The sequence below is a fragment of the Monodelphis domestica genome, chromosome 1 (assembly GCF_027887165.1).
Source record: "Monodelphis domestica isolate mMonDom1 chromosome 1, mMonDom1.pri, whole genome shotgun sequence".
In the NCBI taxonomy this organism is placed as follows: Eukaryota; Metazoa; Chordata; class Mammalia; order Didelphimorphia; family Didelphidae; genus Monodelphis; species Monodelphis domestica.
The window spans coordinates 658,071,239-658,093,224 of record NC_077227.1 but is presented as its reverse complement, the minus strand read 5'-3'; the positions used below and the strand labels follow the sequence as shown (position 1 = coordinate 658,093,224).

General features: G+C 39.0%; 1 protein-coding gene across 3 annotated transcripts in view; it reads right to left on the bottom strand.

The window, feature by feature from the left end:
• The window catches only part of LHCGR (luteinizing hormone/choriogonadotropin receptor), a 77,841-nt gene that overhangs the window by 38,140 nt on the left and 17,715 nt on the right, over positions 1–21,986 (bottom strand). For 2 of the 3 annotated variants that reach the window (XM_007476843.3, XM_001382136.4), the window contains exons 2-4: positions 8,371–8,442; positions 6,071–6,145; positions 1,707–1,781 (exon numbers count right to left, since the gene is read on the bottom strand). In XM_007476843.3, the coding sequence (XP_007476905.1) occupies positions 1,707–1,781; positions 6,071–6,145; positions 8,371–8,442 (222 nt within the window). The remainder of the gene's footprint in view (positions 1–1,706; positions 1,782–6,070; positions 6,146–8,370; positions 8,443–21,986) is intronic. The other variant, XM_007476844.3, reaches the window with a different exon arrangement.

The following is a 21,986-nucleotide window of genomic DNA, read 5'->3' as shown; positions in this document are numbered from 1 at the left end:
AGCTATTTCTGAAACAAGGCCTCCACATGGTCCTCCACAACTCAAGGAACTTCAGTGACTTCTTATTACCCGTAGGATAAAATGACAACTTCCCCATTTGGAATTTACAACACTTCAACCTAGCTCTCTAAACGAATTTCTCTTGATTCTCCTCTTGTAATCTTTGAGTTTGGCTGACTGGTCTAGTTGGTGTTCATGACACATGAACACCATGTTTTTTTTCCCACCTCCATGCCTTTGCAAAGACTATCCTTTACGTCTTCTCATCTCCAATTCTTGGAATCTCAAATCCCTTCAAGACTAAGCTCATATAATCTCACAAATGAGACCTTTCCTGATGCCCCCAGGTATTACGGCTCCCTTCCTTACATATATTACTTTGGGTATATCTTGGATTTCCTTTTCTGTGTAGGAGTTACTTCCCCCCAGTAGAATATAAGCTTCTTCTGGGCAAGGGTGAACTTTGTCTTTGTATCCCTCCATCCTAGTACAGTGCCTGGTATAGGGCAGATGCTTAAAGATGTTTGCTTAGTGAGTGAATTCTTGCATAAGTCTTTTCCTCTTCTGTGTTCTAACAGAGTCTAAATGGAGAGGTGATCTCTATTTTTTTTTTATCTCTTCTCCTGCCCCATTTTTGCTCAAGTGGTCCTCCATGTCTAGAATGTGCTCCCTCACCAATCAGCAAGCATTTCTTCAGTGCTAGGAGCTATTGGTACTTCTATGCCTTTGTAGAATCTCTTATTTCTTTCAAAGCACAACTCCAGTGCTATCCTCCATGCAAGGTGTTTTCTGATTCCCTCATCTGTTAGTGTTCTTCCATATCCCCCTACGCCCCATTATTTTGTTTTTAGTTTGTACATATTTTGCATCAACTTGTGCACCTACTCTCTCTCTTCATTAGGGAGTACGCTCCTTGAAGGTAGGATTGATTCATTTTTGCCTTTGTATCCTGAAAACTTAGTATAGAGTCTGACATGTAGTAGAGATTGAGTAAATGCTTACTGAATCAAAATAAAGAAAATCTAACATTAAAAAAACAAATTTAACAAAAAAGATAGGGAGAAATTATCCATGTCAGAAAGAGTATTCTAATCAAAGGTTTCAACGTAGGACTTTTTCATTCCTTTTCTTCAACAGAAAAATGGGCACTGTAATAGCACCTACCTCTCATAGTTGTATGGATGAAATGAAATGAAATATTTACAAAAGGCCTTGGCACAGTTCTTGGCACATAGTTGATGGGTACAATGTAAATGCTATTCTTATTTTTGTATGGCTGGCTCCCCTAGTGAACTAAAGATAGGCTTGAACTGACACTCAGCTTTTTAGAATCAGCCTATGAATAACTCACAGAATATCTGCCTAATGTTATGGGGTAGTAGAAAAAGTCAGATGGCCTAGCTTCTCATCACTTTAGCTCTGCCACTAACGAGCTATGGGACTTTTGGTAAATTATTTAAATTCTTTGACCTCATTTTCTTCACTTTTAACATAGGGGTTGGGATGGAGTGGATCTGATAGTCTCTCAGATCTCTTTAGCACCAATATCCTATGATTACATGAGCTTATGAATAAGGTCAAATTTTCAAGCAACACTAAGTGAATTATTATCATTATGAAATAGCTTCTTTTCAACTTTTTAATTGGTTTAGTCTTTATCAAAAAGTAAAACAAATCCTATTTCTGAGAAAATGAAAATTCCTTACAGATATTTTAACCGTGGAAGGTTTGTAAATGCTCCGGGTCCAATGTACACCAGATTTTTGGTATTCTGGATCAGTCTGTAAAGAGGGAGGGAAAATGTGCAGTCATTTCATTGATACATGTACTTTTGAATACCTGAGACTCTAGAGTTCCCAACGCAGCTGTCTGAAAGAGACAGGGACCAATCTAGCATTTTTTTTATATGTTTGGGAAGAAGTACTGAGATTCTGGGGATAGCAAAAGGTATTAGCATATTTCCAGTAAACTCATCCCATTTTCTTTATAAGCCAGGTGGAATCTCCAGTGTTTTGCTCTGCTGGGGAGGGAGAAGTTGCCCAAAATTTCAGCAGGAAATTTATTTGTTGGGAAACAGTTCCAGCCCAAAAGACAACAGGGATTAGTTAAGATTGGGACAATTCCAAGGCTCTGAAACAGAGCAAATGTTATTTATGTTGTATAAAGTGTACACACTGAAGGTTATGGGAAATTCATTGAGAGCTGGAGAGAGACCCATATGTGAGCCATTTTCTTTTTAAAGGGAGGATACTTCCAATGTGGTGGCATGACTATAAGTGGTTTATGTGGAATAGTTTGTCCACTAGAGCAGTAGTTTCTAAGACTAATGGTGAAGGATCTCCAGGATTCCCCAAGATCCTATTAGGAGTTCTATATCATCAAAACTATTTTCATCACAATATGAAGACACTTTAATTTCTAATACAGTAAATATCCATGAATTAGAGCTCTTGTTGGTGGTGCTGAGGGGTTCCTCAATAATTTTTAAGAGTGTAGAGGGACCTTGAGCCCAAATGAGAATAACTGGGGTAGGGGAAAAGAGTCTGGACTGATATTCTGTAAGCCTGGATCTTAGTTGTTCCCCTACAATTAACCCGCTTTGTGATTGGGCAAAGTCTTCTTTCCTTTCCATAGATAACACAAACCATCATTCCCGTCTCCAAGTTGTCATAAAAACCAAAGGCAGCTATGTTATAATGGATATTGTACTGGATTCAGAGTTAGGAAAATCTGAATTTTAATTCTGCTTCAAGCACTAGAGTAAGTAAATGTCTTACAGAGCTAGCTAGGTGGTATAGTAGATTAAGGGACATGCATGGAGTCAGGAAGACTTGAGTTCAAAGGTAGCCTCAGAAACTTGCCAGCCCTGAGTCCATGGGCCAGTCACTTAACATTTGCCTCAGTTTCCTTATCTGTAAAATGAGGATAATAATAGTTGCTACCCCACTGGATTGTTGTGAGAATCAAATGAGTTCGTATTTGTAGATCTGTAATCCATACAAAGTACTTTAAAAATCTTAAAGCACTATAAAAATGCATTTATATAGTTCCTATGTTTAGGGCAGCTAGGTGACACAGGGGATAGAGTGCAGGACCTAGAGTCAGGAAGACACAGCAATCTGAGTTCAAATGCAGCTTTAGGCATTTATTAGCTGTATGACCCTGAGCAAATCACTTAATCTTGTTTGCCTCAGTTTCCTTAACTATAAAATGAGCTGGAGAAGGAAACGGCAAACCACTCCAGTATCTTTCCCAAGAAAACCCCAAATGGGAGAAAACAACTGAACAGCAATATTTTTATTATAATATCTATAAAAAAGTACTTTGGAAAATATAAAAGAATCATTCATGTATAGAGTGTTAGGATTATTTTCCTTAACTTGATCAGGTTGCTCCCAAAGGGGCTCTCCCTTGTAGAAAGTAGCGATAGTCATCAAAAAAAGCTTTTCTGTTTATCTCTGCCTTCTTTCCAATAGAATCATTATATCGCTTCTCATCAGTGTGAATCCTCTGATATTGGATAAGGTTTGAGCCATTGCTGAACGTTAATCAATACAGTTACAAGGCTTCTACTCTGGAGCCTCTGTGACAAAAAAAGCTGTGACCATTGATGGGAGGCGCTCTAATATTTATTACATTTCCACACTGACCAAGCTAATTTGACTTTGACATTCTACAAGTGATCTCATCATTGTTGGTGACTCTTCTATTATTAATTTTTGAGGACCTGAAATTAGACTATCTTCTGGAGTGTTAATTTCTAAGCTTTTTTGATTCTATACTCCATCAATAAAGAAATGGCACATACATCCCTAAAACATATGCTTATTTATAAATAAAGTTGATATATACATATACTGCTCTACTAACAAATAAGTACATTAGGAGACCCATTTCTCACCAGGTTGTATTACTTTGGAAGTTCTCTGATCGGCTTTTCTACTATCACCCCTTTGCTCTTATTTTCCTCTTTTCAGCTTCCTTTTGTGTATCTTAGATTGTAACCTCCTTGAGGGCAGGGACTGTCTGTTTCATATTTGTATCTGTAGTACTTAGCACCATGCCTGGCACATGTAGTAGGTGCTTAAGAAAGGTTAATTAATGGATGCAAAATTTGCATTTTAAAAGGAAGAAATAAGATGAAATAATATTAGACCTTAGAGTCAGTAGGGAACCCTTGGAGACTATTAAGGAGGGGAATGATATGGTGAGATACGTGCTTTGGTCCTTGTGTGTGGGATGGTTTGGCAAGTAGGGAGAGAAAGCAGGAAGACCAGTCAGGAAATAATTACAGTAATCTGGTTGAGTTGTAAAAAGGGCTGAATTAGATTGTTGGTTATGAAAGTAAGCTATCTCTGGTCAATACAAATGAACCAAAGAGGGCAAAACTTTATTTGTATTTGTATATACTGTAGCGTTCTGGATCTGTGCTGCCTTGTCTGATCTGTTAAGGTCTAACCTCCCCAAATACATGATGAGTGAAATCCTGGGAAGCAGAGGTGACTGCCTGGGGATATTTATCCCCGGAAAGAGAGGACTTGAGGTAGAGGGATGGGGGGAGGAAAATGAGAGCTGACTTCAAGTATTTGAAGGGTTGTCATGTGGAAAGGGGGATGGATAGACTTGTTCTGAGAGAAGTAGGTACAATGTCTAGATGGAAGGTAAGAGGTTTGTTTTTTTTTTTTTAAAGAAGGAATTCACTTTCTGGTATGGGCTGGACTAGTTGTCTACTGAATTCCTTTCTAACTCTTGAAATTTTAGGATTCTATGATTGGAACTTATTCTTCTCCCCTGTCCCTCACAGTCAACCAGCATTTTTTTTTTACACCCTTACCTTCCGTCTTGGAGTCAATACTGTGTATTGGCTCCAAGGCAGAAGAATGATATGGACTAGGCAATGGGGGTCAAGTGACTTGCCCAGGGTCACACAGCTAGGAAGTGTCTGAGGTCAGATTTGAACCTCCTGTCTCTAGGCCTGGCTCTCAATCCACTGAGCTACCCAGCTGCCCCCCAACCAGCATTTTTTAAAGCACCTGCATACTGTGCATTGACTGACCCAGTTGTATGCTTACAACAGTAGTGGAAACATACAAGCATTTATAAACTCTTATTGGATGATTGATCTGATTATTTTCTGAAAATTAAAATCAATTTTTTTTGGTAAATGTTGGCAGAAAAGGATCATAGGTTTAGGGCTCGAGAAGACTTTAACAGTATCCCTTGAAGTTAGGTTAGGGCCAAGATGCTATTTAAGATCTGGAGTCAGAAACTTCTGGCACAGTATAAATGAAAGCCCACCATCCCTGGAGTCCAGAGAGTTGAATTCTTATCTTGAATTTTCCATTAACTAGCTGTGGGTCCTAGTTTTTAACTGTAAAACATGAGAGATGAACTTGATTATCTCTAAGGTCCGTTTTACTCTTAAGTCTCAATATGAATCTACGATCTAGCAATAGAAAGATTTTGTTCAACATTTACAATAAGATGAAAGGAAACCAGAGAGGGATCCTTCGCCCAGATTTCCACATTGTCTGTTGCTTTCCAGATCCAGGATGAAAGGCAGCATGGTATACCAGATATAGCACTGGAGTTGGAATGAGGAAGATCTGGATTCAAATCCTGTTTCAAAACAGTAGCTTTGAATTCCTAGGCAAGTCATTTTCAGTCTATATGCCTCTCTTTCTTTATTTGTAAAATGTTGCACTTGATAGTCTCTAAGTTCCCTTCTAGCTCTAAAACCATTATCTATGATTCTATGACTCCCCTCTCCATCCCTGTGAGAGAGATGGAAGCTGCTGCCTGGACTCTGACATGCCAATTTTAATTTCCAACTTTGTGTCATGATGTTTCAGAGTTTACACAGCACCTAGGGAGAAGCAGTTGTCACCATAGCAACCTCTAGGCCACTGTGGTGAGAGAAATTAGTGCCTGCCCAAATCCAGTAATTGTGGCAGGTTTTTTTTTTCCTCTTGGATCCTTTCAGCAGATGCTTGAATACAAAAATGGAGCAGGCTCTCCATAGCGAGGGTAATAGTGTACAGCAATAAACTATCTGTTAGCCGACACTTACATTTCAGACAAATTGAGGAGGCTGTCAAAGGCATTAGCTTCCATCCTTTCCAACGAGTCACTCTGAGAGATTTCACTGGGGGGAGAAAAGAAAGAATACAACATGAAAGAGATGATCATGTCTACATGAGAATGAGCCGTGCATGACATGGAACAATTGGGGTAAAAGAAGCAAAAATGTGGAGTGTTTTCTTTGAAAAAGAGCAGAAAATCCACAGCATCATAAAGTCCTAATGTTTCCCTTTAGGAGCTTGGGTGAGTGAGTGCCTGCGGTACAGGTAGAGTTGAAATGCACATTTTTCAGCTCCCTCCCATTGCAGCTGTTGACAGCCTGGCTTTATAGGTGATTGTGTTTCTTGCTGTGCTATAAACGAGTGTTAAAATTCTGTCCAAATTAATCATGACACAACTTAAGGCTGAATCTTCTCAAATGGAGTTCTGTTATGCATTTAGATGACGATGACCCACCATGGCTGTTCCTTGGACACTGAGATCAATGCAACTGGCAGAGTGCCTTCAAATGTGCCTAGGTATGCCTTATGACTAAAGACCAAATGCAGGACCAGATCTGCAGCCAGGGGAAAAAGAGCAAACTGATGCAATTGTACTTTTGTATACCCTTGTATTCCTAAGGCTAATGGCTCAGATAAAGGCTTATGCTTTGACAAAAACCATTTGTGAACCAGAGAAGGTCTATTCTGAGCAACAGTCTGTATTGAGCTGGTTCTCAGCTTCATGGCTTGTTTATTGCACTGATGGCTGCTCTCCTAATGAAGGGTTTTGTCTTTGCATCCCTAGCACCTAGCTCGATGCCTGGCAAATAGTTGACTCTTAATAAATATTTATCGATTAATTGACTAAAAGGGTGATTAAGCCTCATTGGCAGCTTCAGGGGCAAATACCCTGTCTGCCTCAATACAAACAATTAATAACTATGCCGACTCCTTCCATTTGGCACTAAATTTCCAATAGTTTGCTTTTATTGTAGAGAAATTTTAAAAAAGTGGCATTGGAATAGTAGGAAGACAACACTCTAAGTTGGGAGATCTGGGTTTGAATCTACCTTAGACACTTTTAAAATATGGTCATGGACAAGTACTTAGTCTCTAAGTCTCAGTTTCTCCATTTGTGAAATGGCAATAATTGTGTTACATATTAAACAGAGTGGTTGTTGAGAGGAAAGTATATTGTAGAAATTCAAGAGCAATATACATATGCATTGTTATTAATCATCTCTATATTTTGAAACTGCTCCTCAAAGGGAGCTAGACATTACCATGTAAGCTGCTAATGTGGACTAATCATCTTCTTTGGATATGCCTCCTCCACTAAAAGTAGTCCTAAGCTATTTAATGCCATTGGAGAGGAATTTTGGGCTGCTGCTAGAACTGTAAGTATGAGGGGAGGTAGAAAAGTTTACTCTTTGAGCAGCCTGTTTATGGTGGCCACTGAGATCCCTCACCATAACATAGTTTATTATTATTGTGAATATTAAAGTACAATGAGGTACCTGCCTAGACCCAGCAATTGTAGAATCTTTTTCTTTTGTATTAGCCTAGTCAGTTTGCATCTCTGTGTTTCGTGCAATGTTTCCTCCTGGCCCCCTAAAAAGAAGAAAATATGGAGTTTGACTCTTTCCAAAATTCTAAACCATCTGCTGTGCCATTGCTACTGGAGGAGACTTTGGTCCTAGAGGGCCCATGTATATGGATGGAAGCTTGGGCCTGGGAAGATGAGGCACAGGGGATAATGGAAGAAAGGTCAGATCTGAGAGGACACAAGATAACATGGCATTATCAGGCTATATTACACTTTTGATAAATTCCTTTCATCAATATGGCTATAAATATTGTGTTTTTGTCATAAACTTATTACATTTTAGATACAAAGATTATCCTCAGATGCACAATAAAATACCAGACACATTTTCTCTGATGTGGGTGTTATCTAAAAATGTGTCATGGGGGAATAGCTGTTCTATTGCAGAAGAAGAGTTTTTATGATTGGAATCTATCTCCTTTTCCGCTTGGGAAGTTTATCATCACTTATCAAAATGCATTCAGTTCTGTGAAGCGAGGTTAATTATCTGGATTTTAATGACTCCTGAAAATCATACCTTTCCTTCAAAGGTCCCTGGATGCTAGCTATATGGATATAGACAGAAATAATAGGGTTTACTTTCCTAAACACATTTCCCCCCATAAAAAATTATCCCCTTTCAGCCATGCTTTCTCTTATTGCTTGAAAAGAAAAGAAACAATCATTTTAGTTGTGTCATTTTGTATATGGGAACCAACTTACATTATTAAGACATCACTAAGTCCTCTGAAAGCTTGTGAAGGTATGACTTTGACAGGGAGATAGGTAAGTGATCTAGAAAAGGAAAACAAAAGGGAATTTCAAGATTGGGCACTTTTAGATTTTTACATAATTGTGTGGTGTGGTGTCCCTTACTTCCTCTCCCCACTGCCCTCATCCCCCAGCAGACCACTTTTTTCCTTGCGTTCCCTCATGACAAAACTGATCTTCCCTGAGTAGCGCAGTCCTTGGACTCTTGGCTGTTGTTTAGACTTTCCTCTCTATAGAGGCCAGGGCCATGGGCATCGTTTGGTCTTTTCTGAAGAGCTGAATCAGGTTACTTCAGGCAGGGACGGGAGATTAGGAGCAGAGGGAGCGGTGCTCAGATTCTTGGGTGGAAGGCGGGAGAAAGGAGAACAGGAGTGATATGACAGGGGAACCAAAGGTTTTTGAACAATTTTCTCTTATCCCTTGTCTATGTCCGGGAATCCACATCATCAACCCGAGAGGCTTCACCCAGATCATTTTGATCCTAGAGCACCTTCATAGAGGGATGAACCTATATGTGCATTTATTTCATTCATATATCTAATTATTCATTGGATAAGCATTTATGGACTAACTAATCTATTTAGAGTCTTGTAGTAGGTGTTCTGGAGGGGAGTTAAAGTGACAGAAGAGAGGAGGAGCTGCATGCTCTAGGGGCAAGGATGTTGGCCTTGCGGTCAGCAAAGACTATGTCACCTGCATGTGACACCAGCTTTGTGACCCTGGGCAAGTCATTTAGCCTCTCTGATACAGTTGATTCATTTTCAATTGAGGATAAATATACCTGATACACCTATCTCCCTGGAAGAGTAAAAGGATCATTTTACCCTTTAGCAAAAAAGAACAGACCTTCCCTATCCTCAAAGTCAGATTTCTCATTAAAAAAAAAAAAGGTCAGCACAAGGAGGAGATAAGGGAGGGCTGTATTTTATACTCTTAACTCTTGGTTAAGAGTAACATCCAGAACTTTCGATTCCTACCATATCAGAAAGGAATCACAGAATTTTATAGAGGGAAGGATCCTTAAATATCATTTTGCTAAGTCCTTAATTTTGTTAAATTTTTAATTTTTTAAAATTAAAACCCTTATCTTCTGTCTTGGAATCAAAACTGTGTATTGGTTCCAAGGCAGAGTGGTTAAGGGCTAGGCAATGGGGGTTAAGTGACTTGCCCAGGGTCACACAGCTGTGTGTCTGAGGTCAGATTTGAACCTAGGACCTCCTGTCTCTAGGCATGACTCTAAATCCACTGAGCTACCCAATTGCCCCCACCAAGTCCTTCATTTTATAGGAAAACAGACTATCTACATCTGTTGCCACTAAAGGACACCACAGGTTTATCCCTTCCCCAAACAGCTCCCATTGCTCCAATGAGCAATTCTTAAGCTCACTATTAGCTGGATACTGGCCCCCATATTCCTGGGAGATAGTGCAGAGCCCCACTCCATTTGAACTGTGGAACCACTATTCTCTTGGTAGACCACCTGCTCTGCCATTACTCCCCAAGATCCTCCTAGCCTTGTTATTTTCTTTCTTACTTTTCCTTACTGTTCCTACTTGGCCTTTCCATTTGCCATAAAATGAACATAAACACATCCTCTCCAATATGTTGTTCCCTCAATTAGATGTGAGCTTCTTGAGAGCAGAGAACATCTTGATTTTCTATTTGTTCACCCACAAGTGAACCCTCCTTTATGTGTTGGTATCCCCACCCCAAATTAGAAGGTGAGGTCCTTCAGAGCAGGGAGTATCTCTATTTTCTTTTTAGGATCCCTAGTGCATAGCACAATGCTGGGCACATAATAAACACAATAGATACTCTCCTTTTCCATGAATATGAGTCTCAGAGAGGCTAGATAACTTTTCAAGGTTATATATCTATAGTATCTAGCTCATGGAAGAACCATGACTAAAAAATCTGGGTCTCCTGACTTTCTAGTCCAGTGCCCACTACATCACATTACCTGCAGTTAAAAGCCAGATTATCAGATGCTTCTTTCACAAAAAAAAACCCTGTGAGCATGTGACAAATGGATGGCTCCATTGAATAGCCTTGAAAATAATAGGACCCCCCAACATGAAGCAAATCAGGCTTTGTACTTTAATTCTGTTCCCGAAAATGGCCCCATTAAATATGTTTTTCAACACTTGGAAATATTTAACATGGGTTATGGTAAGAACAGAGATGACGAGGAAGAAAAAGTCTCCTTGTTATGGCATGTTTGCTTCCTATATTTCTTCTGAATCATGTCCGCTTGGCTTACTGATTAAAAACATGGTTTTATTGCTCTCTGCACTGCCAAGCCAATAAATTTCCAGAAGAGAAAGCTGTATTCTACTGTACCCCCTGCAACATCAATAAAATTGACAGCCAAGTTCTGATCCCAGAATCTTTATTACTAAGGGATAATGCAGAACGGAACATATTTTGGAGAGAGTTTACATAAAAACTTCAGCCAAACCCTTCAGAACTGTTTATTCATGCAAACAGGAGCAAAACATTCCTAGTCTCTCCACAGGCAGCTTGGGAGAAGGATGGCCGTGGGTGTAGGGTCTGATTCCCAGGAGGGCTACAGAGCTCAGATTTGAACAGGGAGGTTGCTAGAAGGTGTTGATAGATAGAAGCCAAGGAAATTGGGAGGCAGGATAAAGGGCAGAAAAAAATGGGAGAAATGCTAGATTACTAGGAACTATGCTACAGAGTTTTCCTGGTGCCAAAATGAAATTGGCCTCAGTTAATACTGATGTCAAGGGGCAGAAAAAGCAGCAGGAATGGAGGGAAAGATGAAGAGACTCAAGGGAATAGTAGTTGAACTAACAGCAGATGACACTGGACATGCGACTGTGATTGAGAAGGACTTTGGGGTCACAGGAGTAGAAAACTGAGTATCAGAATCCCTGGGCAGAACTATAGTAATACACATGCACCCACTTGACTCAGAAAATGTATTTCTTAGAAGGTTGTGTACAAATTGAATTTTTGTAAGGTGAATCCTATGCTTACGTTGTGTTCTTGAGATTTCTGTGAATTAAATGTGCAGCTGGGGCAGAGCTCATTTGTTTCAGAATATTCAAGAGAGAAAGGAAATCATTACGGAGAGTTCCTAGAAGGCAGGGACCATTCTTTTGCTTTTCTTTCTATCTTAGCACAGTGCCTGACAAGTAGGTGCTTTATAAATATCTATTGACTGGCTGAAATAGCAGAGAGTTTAAAGAAAAGAAAGATAAGAAAAGTGGGGTAGCTGCCCAAGGATAGAAAGACAATGGGTAGTTCTATAAAAACAAAGAGAAACAATTTGGAGAAGTTGTTTTGTGGGTCAGGAAATGGGGATATTCTATTCTAGTACCCAGAGGAAAGAACCAGACCTGGTTCCTATATAGTAAGATGGCCATACAGGGCAGAAAGTTCTCAGTCTCTGGGACAAAAGGATTAAGAGGGATGGGAAAGCCAAAGAGAGTATAAATATTGGACTCAGTATTGTCTGTTACAGATTCACATTTCCTCTGTAAAGTTTTACATACCTGTTTTTCAAGGATAGCCACAGGAAGGTAAACCTGATCTTCTCTTTAATTTCATGCCTTAGAGTACAAGAAATCCCTCACAAGGACAAGTACTTATGAATAAAACCTTAAGTTTCAAAATTCAAATAAAAAATACAAGAGAAACCTGATGAATTCAGATGAAATAATGCCGTTTATAATCATTTAGATAATTTAAAAAATCATTTATCTTATCACTTAGTATAGTTTCTTCTGACTATTTCAAAATTTTTGTTGCTGAACCTTGAATGTGATTTGGGATACAGTGATGTAATAGAGTACAGTAGGTGTCAGTAGATGTGAATTTACATTCCAGTTGTGCCTTATACTAGCTGTGTGACCTTGGGCAAATTATTTTCCTTCTCTAGATCTCAGTTTTCTTATCTGTAAAATAACTTGTTTGAACTCCATGGTTGTTAACATTTCTTTAATTTGTCCATTTCTAATGTTTCATAATTTCCTTATATTCCTATTCTTTGTTCCCTCTTTTTCTTTCCTCCTGTTTTCTGGTGTAATAGAGGTGGTGGTGGGCTCATCTCAATTAATGTAAATACAGAAGGTTAAAACTTCTCAATTGAACCAATCAATCCCAAAGTGTAAACTAGATGTAAACAAGGCATTAGTCAACTTGAAAGAAGTGGTTTGGTCACTGGATAAGGATGGAAAATACCATGGAAGAAAGGCCATTTAATCTACTGGAAGACTCCATTGGGGTCTTATATAACCTAGCCTGCTAATTCAGCATCTGCCATTCCAGTCTAATGATGGGGCCATTTTAGCCATGCCCTCAATAGGGAATTATTTGGGGGAAGAAGAAGAAAGAATCTTTATGTTCTTCTTTCCCTACCCCCAGGTCACTGTATGAGTTCTGTTGATCCATCAGAGCCATAAGAGTACTCTCATTGGCTGCAGTGTCCCTGAAGGTCAGTGGCTAACAGAAATTTCTATATTGGGTACTTAGGAACATCCAATTAAGACTCAAGCCAAACTAGATACACTAAGGAAAAGCAGCTTTAAGACTCTACAAGGTTATTAGGCTTCTGAACTATAACTATCTAAGGAGAAATTCATGAAAATCCACAATGGCAGAGGACTTCCAGTAACTGGGAGCCATGAGTTAACCCTTTATCACATGGCTTCTCAATAAGAGCTCCACCATCTTTGAACTTTCAGTTTGTGCCCACTCTCCTGATAGACCCTGCTTTCTGTTCTACCCTAGCTGACATACAAACACTCAGATTCTTTGAGAAAGTCTATTCATTACCTTTTTAAAAATACTGTTTCACACCAGACTCACAGAGATACCTCTTTAGAGTAGATAAGACTTCTCTGCTGCTCTCTAAGAAAACCTCAGCTATGAAAAATACCAACAGACCCACTCCTGAAATCAAGGAGTATTCATTCATCTGTACTTAGAAACAATCTTTTGTAAAGCAAATATTTATTATAGGCTTTCTTTAAATAGCAAGTTCTTCACTAGAAAATATGGCTCAACATCCAAAATTGTCTACATTAACCTTTTTAGGAAGGTGGTCATTGAATAATGCAAATTATAACGATGGGTTTGGAGCTAGAAGGGATCTTAGCATTTTCCTCAATTAGTTCAATACCTCCTTTTTTACAGGTGAGGAAACAGAGGCCCATAGAAATAAAGCAAGTTGGCAATATCATGCATCTTAGTCTTTGAGACCATCTTTTGGGGAATTTCTTATCAAAGATACTGGAGTGGTTTGCCATTTCCTTCAGTAGCTCATTTTATAGACGAGGAAACTGAGGTAAAGGGGGGTTAAGTGACTTGCCCAGGTTACATAACTAGTAATTGTCTGAGGCTGGATTTGAAGTTAGGAAGATGGCCCAGCACTCTATCCATGAGGCCATTTTGCTGTCCCAATTCCATATTAGAGCCTGAAATTTAAACAACAGCTTTCTGCTTCCATATCTAATTTTTTTTGACAATATATAGCATGCTTCTGCTCTTGTGTTCGCTCTTTACTACTCAAAGACATACCATACAAATAGACCATCAAGAAAATAGGTTTCCTAGAATTTGCATCTGGAAAGAAGTTTAGAACTAGAAAATCAGGTGCAGAACCTAGAAAGAACCTTATAGGCCACCTAGTCCAGCCTCCTTATTTTTCATATGAGGAAAAAAGGACACGGGCATTTATTAAGCACTTACTATGTTCAATACACTGTGCTAATTACTTTATAAATAAAATCCCAGTAAAATGCCAGTAATTTCAGTAGAATTCTGAATTTGTAATTCCATTGGTGGTGGTGATAGGGGGATATTCAGAGAGTTTTGGAAAATCCAGTGACCTGTCCATTTACTCAGTTCCTTAGTAAGAATCAGACTAGCTTCAGATAGCTTCAGTTGCTAAGAAGTTATATCTACATTAAGCCTAAATATATCTCTCAGAAATGTCCACCCATTGCTTTAGCTCTGCTGCTGGAGGCGAAAGAGAACAAGTCCAATTCATCTTACACATGAGAGTCCTTCAACCTTGAAGAGAGTTAATGTATTCCTCTCCAAGTCCTTTTTCCTTCAGAGTAAACATTCCTTGTTGCTTTAACTGAAGTCCATCAACAATCTTCTCTCTAGTAGTCTAGAAAATCTCTCTGGACTTAGATGGGCTATCACTGCTGAGGCAGATCCTCCTCCCTCCTGGAACTTCCCATCTATGGAATCTTCCTTCCTGGAGGAATCTACCTTTCAGACAGGCTCTCTGCAGAGGACTGACCCAATTTAGTGCAGAAGTCAGTTCAACCACTTGATTTTATAGACAAGGAAAGGGAGGCTCACAGAGGGAGGTTTTATTAGCCCATCGTCTCCCAAGAAGTGAGGTGGCAAAGCTGGGGTTCAAACCTATATCTCCTTCCTCTCATATTTGTGTCCTTTGTGGGCTACCACACTGATGAAACATCCTGTTGTCCACAAATCCAAAGTAAGAGCAAAGGAGAAGGGTTATGCAGAGTGGAATGAAGAAGGATAGACTCAGTGCTCTCAGGGGTAGCTGGCAGCACTTTTCAGTGACAGGACATTCTTTCCTTTTTTTTTGTTCCTCTTCTCTGCTTTTCAGTTCTAATTTGTCTGATTAGAATGATGACTTCAGATAATTCAAAAATGGAAGAAGAAATTGCCATAAGAAGATGAGAGATATAGTTGAGATTGCCAAGACCCCATCCATATATGATCCTTTTCAAGTTGGGTTGTATCTGTATGTGTCTGGCTATACCAATGGTATTGTCATGGAAGCTGGAGGTGATGCCATCCCCACTGGGCCCATCCATGGAGGTTAGGCCCTTCTCCAGGCTATCGTTTTTCTAGACTTGGCAGAGTGAGTGAGCAGGCAGGAATATGATGAATTTGACCCACTCATTGCCCATCGCAAATACTCCTAAATAGACTGCTAGCAGATGTGTAAATTTGCTGAGTATTTACAAAGTATAATTTTGCCCTGGCAAATAAAGCCCTCATGTGTATATCATTGGGATATATATTCATCATTGGCAAATCTCATTATCCTGCAAATTTGAATCAGTACTCACATCTCAGCAAGATCCTCTGCCCTCCTGATTGAACCCTCCTCCTTGAAGGCAGAACCATGGGCTCCAAAGCCTCTCTTTAAGAAGGGGACCCAGAGCACAGTCTTCTCCCCATTTCCCACCAGCTACACTGCTTTTGGACTTTGGACTTCTCTATTCTGGCCCATGCTGGGTACCTTCCTGGCTGTTCTCCACCCCCCCACCTTCAGTTTTCTATATTGCCTTCCCCTATTAGATGGTAAGCCCCCTGAGGGAAAGGACTATTTTCCTTTGTATTTGTATTCCCAGTGCTTAGCACAGTGCCTGGCACATAGTGGATGCTTAATAAATGTTTATTGATTTATTCATCCATATTAATCTAAGGATAGAATAAACCTTCTTTGAAAAGAAACATGTCCGTGGGGCAGTCTGCCTTTGATATTGAACAAATATTAGCACTTTTAAAATTGTTGAACTGTAACTGATTTGACCTCATTTTCAAATTAAATGTTACTCCCTTGATATGCATTTTTAGCATATCTTGCACATATCTTTGATCTAAACCCTAATATAGCCCACTTAATGTGACAGGCAAGGCTAACAGTTTACTTCTATCAAAAACTGACCTGACGATATGGCAATATCGTTTCTGGCTGGTACCCATCAGCTCTACAGTTTAATGCTATTAAAGCATTAGATCTATATGGGATATCGAAAGGTCAGATTTCCAGCATCTAAAGAGCTGACTTCCAGCATTTCTTTCTTAAGGCTGGCAAGAATGAGCTTATTTAATGAATGTTACATCTTGCCATCATTCTAGAAGTCATCATAATAAATCAAAGCTTTAGGAAACAGTTTTTTTGAACCCACTTTTCCCTTATTGTCTTAGTGCTCAATTACTCAAAGTTGAATTGCAAAGAAGTTTGCCTGTAAATTTGTGCATCTAGCTAATTTATTATTTTTATTATTTTTTTAAAACCCTCACCATCTGTCTTAGAATCAATCCTGTTCCAAGGCAGAAAAGAGGTAAGGCTAGGCAACAGGGATTAAGTGACTTGCCCAAGGCCATAAAGCTAGGAAGTATCTGAAGCCATATTTGACTTTAGGACCTCCCGTCTCTAGGCCTGGCTCTCTGCCCCCCCCCCCCCAGCTAATTTATTATTATTTAATGTTACCTTAATATTCTTATGTGATAGTAGAACATCAAAATTGAAAGTCATGTTAAGAACTAAAAATTGTCATGCCCAGCTCATCATTGTGTAAAGAAAAATAACAGTACTTCAGTACTTGAGAAAAAAAATTAACATCGTAGATTGTGGGTACTGGAAAGTCAACTAGCAATTCTCTTATTTTATGGGAGTCGTGAGGTGGCACAGTAGATAGAGCTCTGGGCCTCAAGTCAGGAAGATGTGAGTTCAAATTTGGCTTCAGACACTAGCTGAGTGGTTCTGGGTATGTCACTTTAACCTTGGTTTGCCTCAGTTTCTTTATTTACAAATGAGGATAATAATGCCATCTATGTCCCAAGGTTATTTTGAGAATCATATGATACAGTAATTGTAAAACACTTAGCACAATGGCCAATAGTAAGAGCTATAGAAATGTTAGCTATCATTATTATTAAAGATGAGGAAAGAGATGCCTACATTTTTGAGGTGATTTGTTCAAGGTCACACAGCTAGTCAGTCAATCAATAAACATTCATTTTTAAGAGTCATTAGGCTCTGGGCCAGTGTTGGAGACACAGACAAAAATAAGTCTTCAACAACAAGGAATTTATATTTAATGAGGTAGACAACATGTTTGTATCTAAGAATCTACAAAATGAATGTTGGACTTGGGGAACTGATAAAGCCTCCATAGAGAAGGTATCTCTTTAGAAGGACCCTGAATAAAACTAGAGATTCTAAGAAGCAATGGTGAGGAAGGAGGACATTGCAAGCAAAGAGAATAGTCAATGCAAAAAGCAGAGATGGGATTTAGAGTGTCCTACATGAGGAAATGCAAGAGGACCTTTTAGCTGGACCTTAGAGCAGTTAAAGGGGTGTGATGTTTAAGACTGGAAAGGAAAATTGGAACCAAGTTTGGAAGGGCTTTAAACACCAAACAGAAGGGTTTTAATTTGATCCTATGAATAATGGTGAATAGCTGGAGTTTACTGAACAAAGGAGGGCCATGGTCAGATCTATACTTTAGGAAATTGAAGCTGCATGGACAATGGATCAGAGAGGAGAGATCCTTATGCCAAGGAGCCCCAATTAAGAGGCTACTGCAAAAGTTCAGACAAGAAGGAGAAAACAGCCCAATGTAGGGTGGTAGCTGTATAAATAAAGGAAGGGGACTGATGTGAGAAATCTTGAAGAGGTGAAAATGAATGAGTTGGGTAATGCTGAGCTTGCAAACCTGGGTGATTGGAAAGATGGTAGTACCCTTGATAGAAATGGGGAAATTCAGAAGAAGGATTTTTTTTGGGGGGGGATAAGAATTCTGATTTATATGTGCTGAATTTGAGATGGTTCTGGGATATCCAGTTAGAAATATTAATTTGGTAATTGATGATATAGGACTCAGAAGACTAGGGCAGAATATATAAAACTGGGTGGTCAATTGTATGCAGATGGTCATTATACCCAGGGAAGCAGATAAGATCACCAATAGAGAGAGAGTATAAAGAGAAAAAAAATACAGGATGGAGTCTTAGGGTTCACCTGCAGTTAGAGACTGTGGTATAGATATTAATCCAGGAAAGCAGACTGAGGAGTAGTTAAACTGACAGGAGGAGAACTAAGAGAGTGCCATGATGGTATAGGGCTGTGTTGGCAAAGCTGTGGCATGTGTACCAGAGCATACTGGAGGGGGCTTCTCCCTTCCTCCTCTCCATGTGCCCCTGAGGTCATTTCTCAAATGACCTGCCCCTCTGCCCAGCACTCCAGTGGGAACACTTCTTCCCTCCCCTGTTTGGGGTAAGACGGGGGGCTCACATGTGGTGTGAGGGTTGCAGTTTGGGCACTCGGTCTCTAAGGTCTCTAAAACATTTGCCTTCACTGGTGTAGGGTATCCAGGAGGGGAAGGTAGTCAGTAGTATCAGGTATTGCCAGGAAGTCAAGAAGGAAGAGCAACCAAGAAAAGGCTTTTGGATTTGGCATTTAATGAATCATTGTTAGTCAGTGGTAGAGAGATAATCATCTCATCTGGAACCTTCTAGACTTCAGTTGTGGTTTTAGATTCTATTCCAGAAGCAGAGAATCACCAAGTTTCAGTTTGGAAGAGAACTTAGAATTCATCCAATATGACTTGAACCTAAATAAGATAGTAATTGAAGAAATTTCAATAAGTTTCCCCCCCCACACACATACACATTAAAGACCTGTCTAAAGCATAGTAGCAATAAAGTATTTTTATTTGCCATCCTGTAATTATTTTTTTAAAAAACCATCTATATTATCGATTTAAGGAAGCTAAAAAGACTCATCTATCTTTCACAGGCAATTAGTTTATTGCTATAGTTACAAACCCTGAATTTTAAAAAGAACTCCTAAAATGAGAAAAAAAGAGAGAAATCAAGAAGGGATCAGAAATGCACAAAGTATTTTTGTTTAATGAATATGGTGATGTGGCAGGGAGAAAACCTTCCCTTATTTTAATTCACAAGAATAAGATTTTCATATCTCATTCTATATTTAACACTACTCAAGAATTTCTGTACTTTTTTTTCAAAGCTGCTCTGTAAAAATATGCTTATATCTTAGAGTTTAACCAGAAAATGACTTCCAATTTTCTTATAATATAAAATTTCCATGCTTTGAAGTAGGTGAGGCCTATTAAAGAGATGCCAATGTCTATCAAGGTGAATGTCTTTATTTGCTGGCCTTTAGGCACCTATAGTAAAGGAGAGGAGACATTAGTACTAATCAATCAGTATTTATAAAGCATAAAGCATTTACTATGTACCAGTCACCATGCTACGCACTGAGGATATAGAGAAAAAGTAAAAAATGACAATCTCAGTCCTCAAGGAGATGATCTGATAGAAGGAAAAAAGGACATCTGATTAGAGATATATAAGGTAGAATAGATCAGTGGGAACCAGAAATGAGAAGTCTCTAACTAACTAGGTAGACCAGTAAAGACCTTCTGTCAAAGATGGCATTTGTGCTAAATCTTGACAGAGATTCCAAGAGATATAGGTGAGAAGGGAGAATATTTCAGGTATGGGGAACATACAAGCCTGGAGACAAGAGAGAATATTGCATATGAAAATGCCAAGCAGGGCAGTTTGTGTAGATTGTTTGGAGGGGCATAATGTTTAAAAATATGGGAAGACAAAGGACATGATTGTGAAGAGCCTTAAGTGATAAATATATGAGTTTATATTTGAGCCAATAAGTCAAGAATAAATAATTCATAGCCTGTACTATAGCCTGAAAAAACATCTGCCCCATTATCTATTTTTGTATAGTCCATGAGCTAAGAATGGTTTAACATTTTAAAATAAAATCAGATTTTATTTTACCTAAACCTATACAGTCATCCCTTGCTATATCATTATTCTCTTATTGTGGCTTCAGTGTATTGTGGGTTTAAAAAAATTCTAATTCTGCATCATGGAGTTTTTGCTATATCCTGGGAATCTGTGGATGAATACTGTACTGTACACAATGGAAATGCAGTACACCACTGCTGCTTGTGCAAGTTTTCCAACATGAGATTGTACATGACACACTATTGGCTGATGGAATGAAAGGCAACTGACCACAGTGCTGTATTCTGTATCCTGAATACTGATTGGATCAGTATTTATAAAAGTGTGGGAAAGGTTTATAAGAGGGTGGGAAGGGTTTATAAAGTCTTAAAATATACATAAATAATAAAATCAACATAATGCTGCTACTTTGCAGATTTCTGCCTATCATGGGGGTCTCTGGAATGTAAAGGGGTCTCCTGCAAAAGGTGAGGGATCGCTGTAGTATAAGTGGTAGGGAACCACTGTCATTCATTGAGTGGGAGAGTAACTTGATCAGATCTGTAATTTAGTAAAATCATTTTAGCTGCCATGTGGAGCTTATATTGTAGTGAGGAGAGACTTTAAGCAGTGAGAAAAATTAAGAGACTATTGCAATTATCCAGGTGATCAAAATCTGACCTAGAATGGTGGATGTGTGAATAGAGAGATGTTGAAGTGGTAGAGATGACAGAATTTGATAGCAGATTGGATATTTGAGAAGAGTATTAGTAAGGAGTTGAAGATGACATAGATGAGCCCAAGTGATTGGGAAGAAGATGTTTCTCTCAATAGTATCAGAGAAATCTGGAAGAGAGGAGAATAATGAATTTTCTTTTGGACATGTTGAGTCTGAGATGCCTATGGGGCATTCAGCCTGTAATGTCCAGTGGGCAGTTCAGAGTTGCCAGATTTGGAGCTCAGCAGAGTGGTTGGGAATATAAAGATTTATGACTCATTTCTAAAGAGATGATAATTGAAGTCATAAGAGCTCAAGACATCATCAAGTGAGAAAGTATAGAGAGAAAAAGAAGAGAACCCAAAACAGAATATTGAAAGACATCTAAGGTTAGTTGTGGGGCAATATGAATTTAGATTTATTAAAGTAGCCTAAGAAAAAAGTGCTCTGGCAGGGAGGAAGAGAACCAAGAGAGAGCAGTATAATATAATGAGAATCCCAAATGGAGGGAGTTTCCAGGAGAAGAGGGTGATTGACAGTGCCAAGGGCTGCAGAGAAGTTAGGAAGGATGGAGGCTTTAGGAAAGGTCATTTGATTCAGCAATTAAGAGATCACTGGTAACTGAAGAGAGCAGTTTCAAATACTCCAGTTACCTACAATTTTAATCTTATTTGTACCAGTTCCTTTGAATTCAGATTATACCTCAAGGGCCTTTATAGGCACTTTTTTCAAGTTATTCCTGAGGAGAGGGAACAGAGAATCTCTAAAGGGTTACCACCTTGTGTATCCTCCAGGATGAGAATACAGATGCTCTCAGGTGAAAGATCATCTGGTTACAGTTAAAAAAAAAAGAAAAAACCGAATAGGACTGATTGATGACTCAGTGATGAAGCAGCACTTATTTATATATCAGCAGTAAAGAGAACTGCCTTTTCCCCTAGGGCAGGTTCTCTTAGCATTTTTGAGTATGTTTCCTGGACTTCTTTATCAATCTGGTAAAGCCCATATACACTCCTCAAAGTAATGTTTTTAAATTATTGCAGGAAATTCCTAGAGGCCTGTGAACTTCAGATTCAGAGCCTCTGCCCAAAGATATGTATCTAGGACAAACATAGATACTCCCAAGACTTGTCAAATATGACAACTACTACTCATTTTTGCTGATTAACTTGGGCACATATGATACTGCCAGAAGGAACCTATTGAACATAACTAAGGATTATGAAGTCTTGGCCAAGAAACTGAAGTCCGTAGGGGCGCAGGTGTTATTTTCACCACTGCTGCTGATCAAAGACTAGGGCTTCAGGAGAGAAAAACAGATTTGGGA